General features: G+C 35.3%; 1 protein-coding gene across 1 annotated transcript; it reads right to left on the bottom strand.

The window, feature by feature from the left end:
- Window positions 1–275: 275 nt before the first annotated feature.
- On the bottom strand, window positions 276–2202 carry LOC133697988 (probable 2-oxoglutarate-dependent dioxygenase SLC1). The gene is made up of 5 exons (XM_062120833.1): window positions 2171–2202; window positions 1730–2016; window positions 1410–1657; window positions 853–1207; window positions 276–764 (listed from the first exon to the last, which is right to left on the bottom strand). Exons 2-5 carry the CDS (start codon window positions 2012–2014, stop codon window positions 504–506), a joined length of 1149 nt encoding a protein of 382 aa, XP_061976817.1. The 5' UTR covers window positions 2015–2016; window positions 2171–2202; the 3' UTR covers window positions 276–503.
- Between the last annotated feature and the right edge of the window lie 201 nt (window positions 2203–2403).

The raw sequence follows: 2403 nt of genomic DNA, 5'->3' as shown, positions 1-2403 counted from the left end.
TTACTATACAAGATGCATCCAAATAGCCAAGAGAAATTAAGTTGTGTATATATTAAAGAGCATACGAAAAAGTATAAGCTTCTTAATTAATGACATAGTTTCTTTTTTATTTTTATTGATAAAACAGCAGAATAGTGTTCTCTGTAACTCTAGCACCGATCCTAACAAGTCTTTACCATGCGCTTTGATTTGCCTGTGCTAAAGGCAAACTTCTTATATTTGATATTTTGTTTATTTTCCCTGTAATGACGTAGTTATAATTAAACAAAACTCTCGTTACAGGTCAAAACTTTATTATCACGAAAAGATATTCAATTTTTATTTATCCAAGCTTCACTCGCTTAAAAATTATTACAAAGGGAAAAAATTGGATAGAAAAAACAAAATAGAAAAATTACTCTCTTTAAATAAACTAAAAAAACATAATAATACTTAATAGAAAAAAAAAATCCTATATAAACTAAAGAACTAAAAATATATTTATTTATTTTTTTAAAAAAAACTCATGCATCGCCTAGCTGAGTCAATCTCCTGGACTCCAGGAAGTTCTTGTTCTTGTGTTCATGAGATGCCATGTATTGAATAAAAGTCGCAAAGTCTGTGTCCTTATACCGCCTAGGATTAGCATCATTGACGAGTTTTGGCGATGGACGAATCATGCTGTTGAAAGGTAAACTGTGTAACGAGGCAATGGAGATTCGAGACTTCGAAGGATTGACTAGAACTCTATGGAGTACACTCCTGTACTTCCCATTGCTAAAAATCTGCCAAATGATGAAAAAAGGGTTAATTATGCATGGATTAGTAATAGAAAAACTGTTAAACTTGGTAATTAAAGCTTAATGAACTAACCTCAAGATGATCACCAACATTAACAACAAATGAATTGGGAATTGGTTCCACAGTGACCCATCTCCCTTCATGCTGAATTTGCAGACCCTTAACTTCTTCATCTGGGAGAAGTAGAGTAAGAAATCCATAGTCTGAATGGGGTGGCATGCCAAGTGTTAGGTCTGGTTCAGGACATGAAGGGTAGCAATTAGCCACAATGAGTTGGCTCCCATCCTCCAATTCCTTTAAGAGATCACAGCTATCATTTTCATCGATATTTTTTTCTGTTTCAACCAATCCTAAGCTCTCTAATATTGCTTTCGCAAGCATTAGATACAAGGATTTTGTTTCTTTCGAGTAGTTAACCACCGCTTGCCTGTTAATAAATTAAACATGGAATTAACAATTAATAATTAATGGAGACATGTATAATAATACACCTGACACTTACAATTAAGGAAATAATTAATCATCTAATCTAATTTATTTGAGTAGGTAATTGAGCAGGACCAGATTCACAGCATCATGCTAGAAACATGAAGCTCATATTAGGTGCAATATTAGTGCAGATTTATCACCTTAGCTCGGCAGGAGAAGAAGGCCAATAAGGAAGAACATCTGAGAGGGGATGGCAATTAAGCTTTATAAAGTCTCTCCAGCAAAACACCCTATCTTTGTTCTGATTAAAACTTGTTCCATATCTAACTGGTGCACTCTGATCTTTCGACATGTACTTCGATCTCTCCTCGAAAGGAAGCTCGAAGAATTTCCTAGCTGCTTGAATCATGTCAAGAACGGATTCACTTGCAATGCCATGATTTATCAACTGCATAAACCAAAATTAGAACTAAAACCAAGGGTATATAATTAGCTGATGTGGTAAATCAATCATGCTCACCTGAAAAAAACCATATTCTTCACAAGCTTTTGAAAGGGATTCGAGGGCATGAATTCTATCCGGACCTTGCAGCTGAGCAAGATCGATTATAGGCAACTTGAGATTAGTAGCGCCATCTTCTTTCGATAAAAGAGGACGTTCCAATGCCGGCAATATGTATTTTCTAGGCACTTTTGTCAACCCTCTCTCACATAGATGTTTCACTCCTTTATGGTACTCATGACTTTCTACTAGCTCGTCTTCTCTGCAAATGGTTTGAACTTCCAAGACCAATGCCGGTGACATGGCTGAAATCCAATTATTTAAAGGTCGAATATTAATGCAACTTTGTTAGTTAATATAGTATAGATATGGCAAGGGGAAAGAAAACAATGATTTGTATTCAATATATAACAAGAAACGAGCGAGACCTTGGACCACTAGATATAGCTAAACAATTACCTTGAGAAAGAGAAGAGAGAAACAGAAATGGTGATGGGGTGAAGAGGAATGTTGAAGGAGAGAGGTGTATATATAGGGAGAACACAAAAGTCTACCAACGGCAAGTCTTCATAAACCAGCTTTGGTTTTGCAAAAATTAAATACTGACTAGTTTGTTTTTTTATGAACAAGACATATACTGGAAATTATATGGACTAATTCCATTCCATGCAAAGGCGACCATTGACTTGGCT

The sequence above is a fragment of the Populus nigra genome, chromosome 6 (genome assembly GCF_951802175.1).
Source record: "Populus nigra chromosome 6, ddPopNigr1.1, whole genome shotgun sequence".
NCBI lineage: Eukaryota > Viridiplantae > Streptophyta > Magnoliopsida > Malpighiales > Salicaceae > Populus > Populus nigra.
Note: the sequence above shows the minus strand (reverse complement) of the source record. Positions and strands in the feature narration are given on the sequence as shown.

Bases quoted from the DNA above. Each gene is read 5' to 3' on its own strand.
- LOC133697988 (XM_062120833.1), bottom strand. From the start codon at position 2,014: ATGTCACCGGCATTGGTCTTGGAAGTTCAAACCATTTGCAGAGAAGAC. The intron at 1,208-1,409 runs GTGATAAATCTG...ATTTATTAACAG, and splicing joins TCTTCTCCTGCCGAGCTAAG to GCAAGCGGTGGTTAACTACT. The intron at 765-852 runs GTTAGTTCATTA...ATCATTTGGCAG, and splicing joins ATGTTGGTGATCATCTTGAG to ATTTTTAGCAATGGGAAGTA.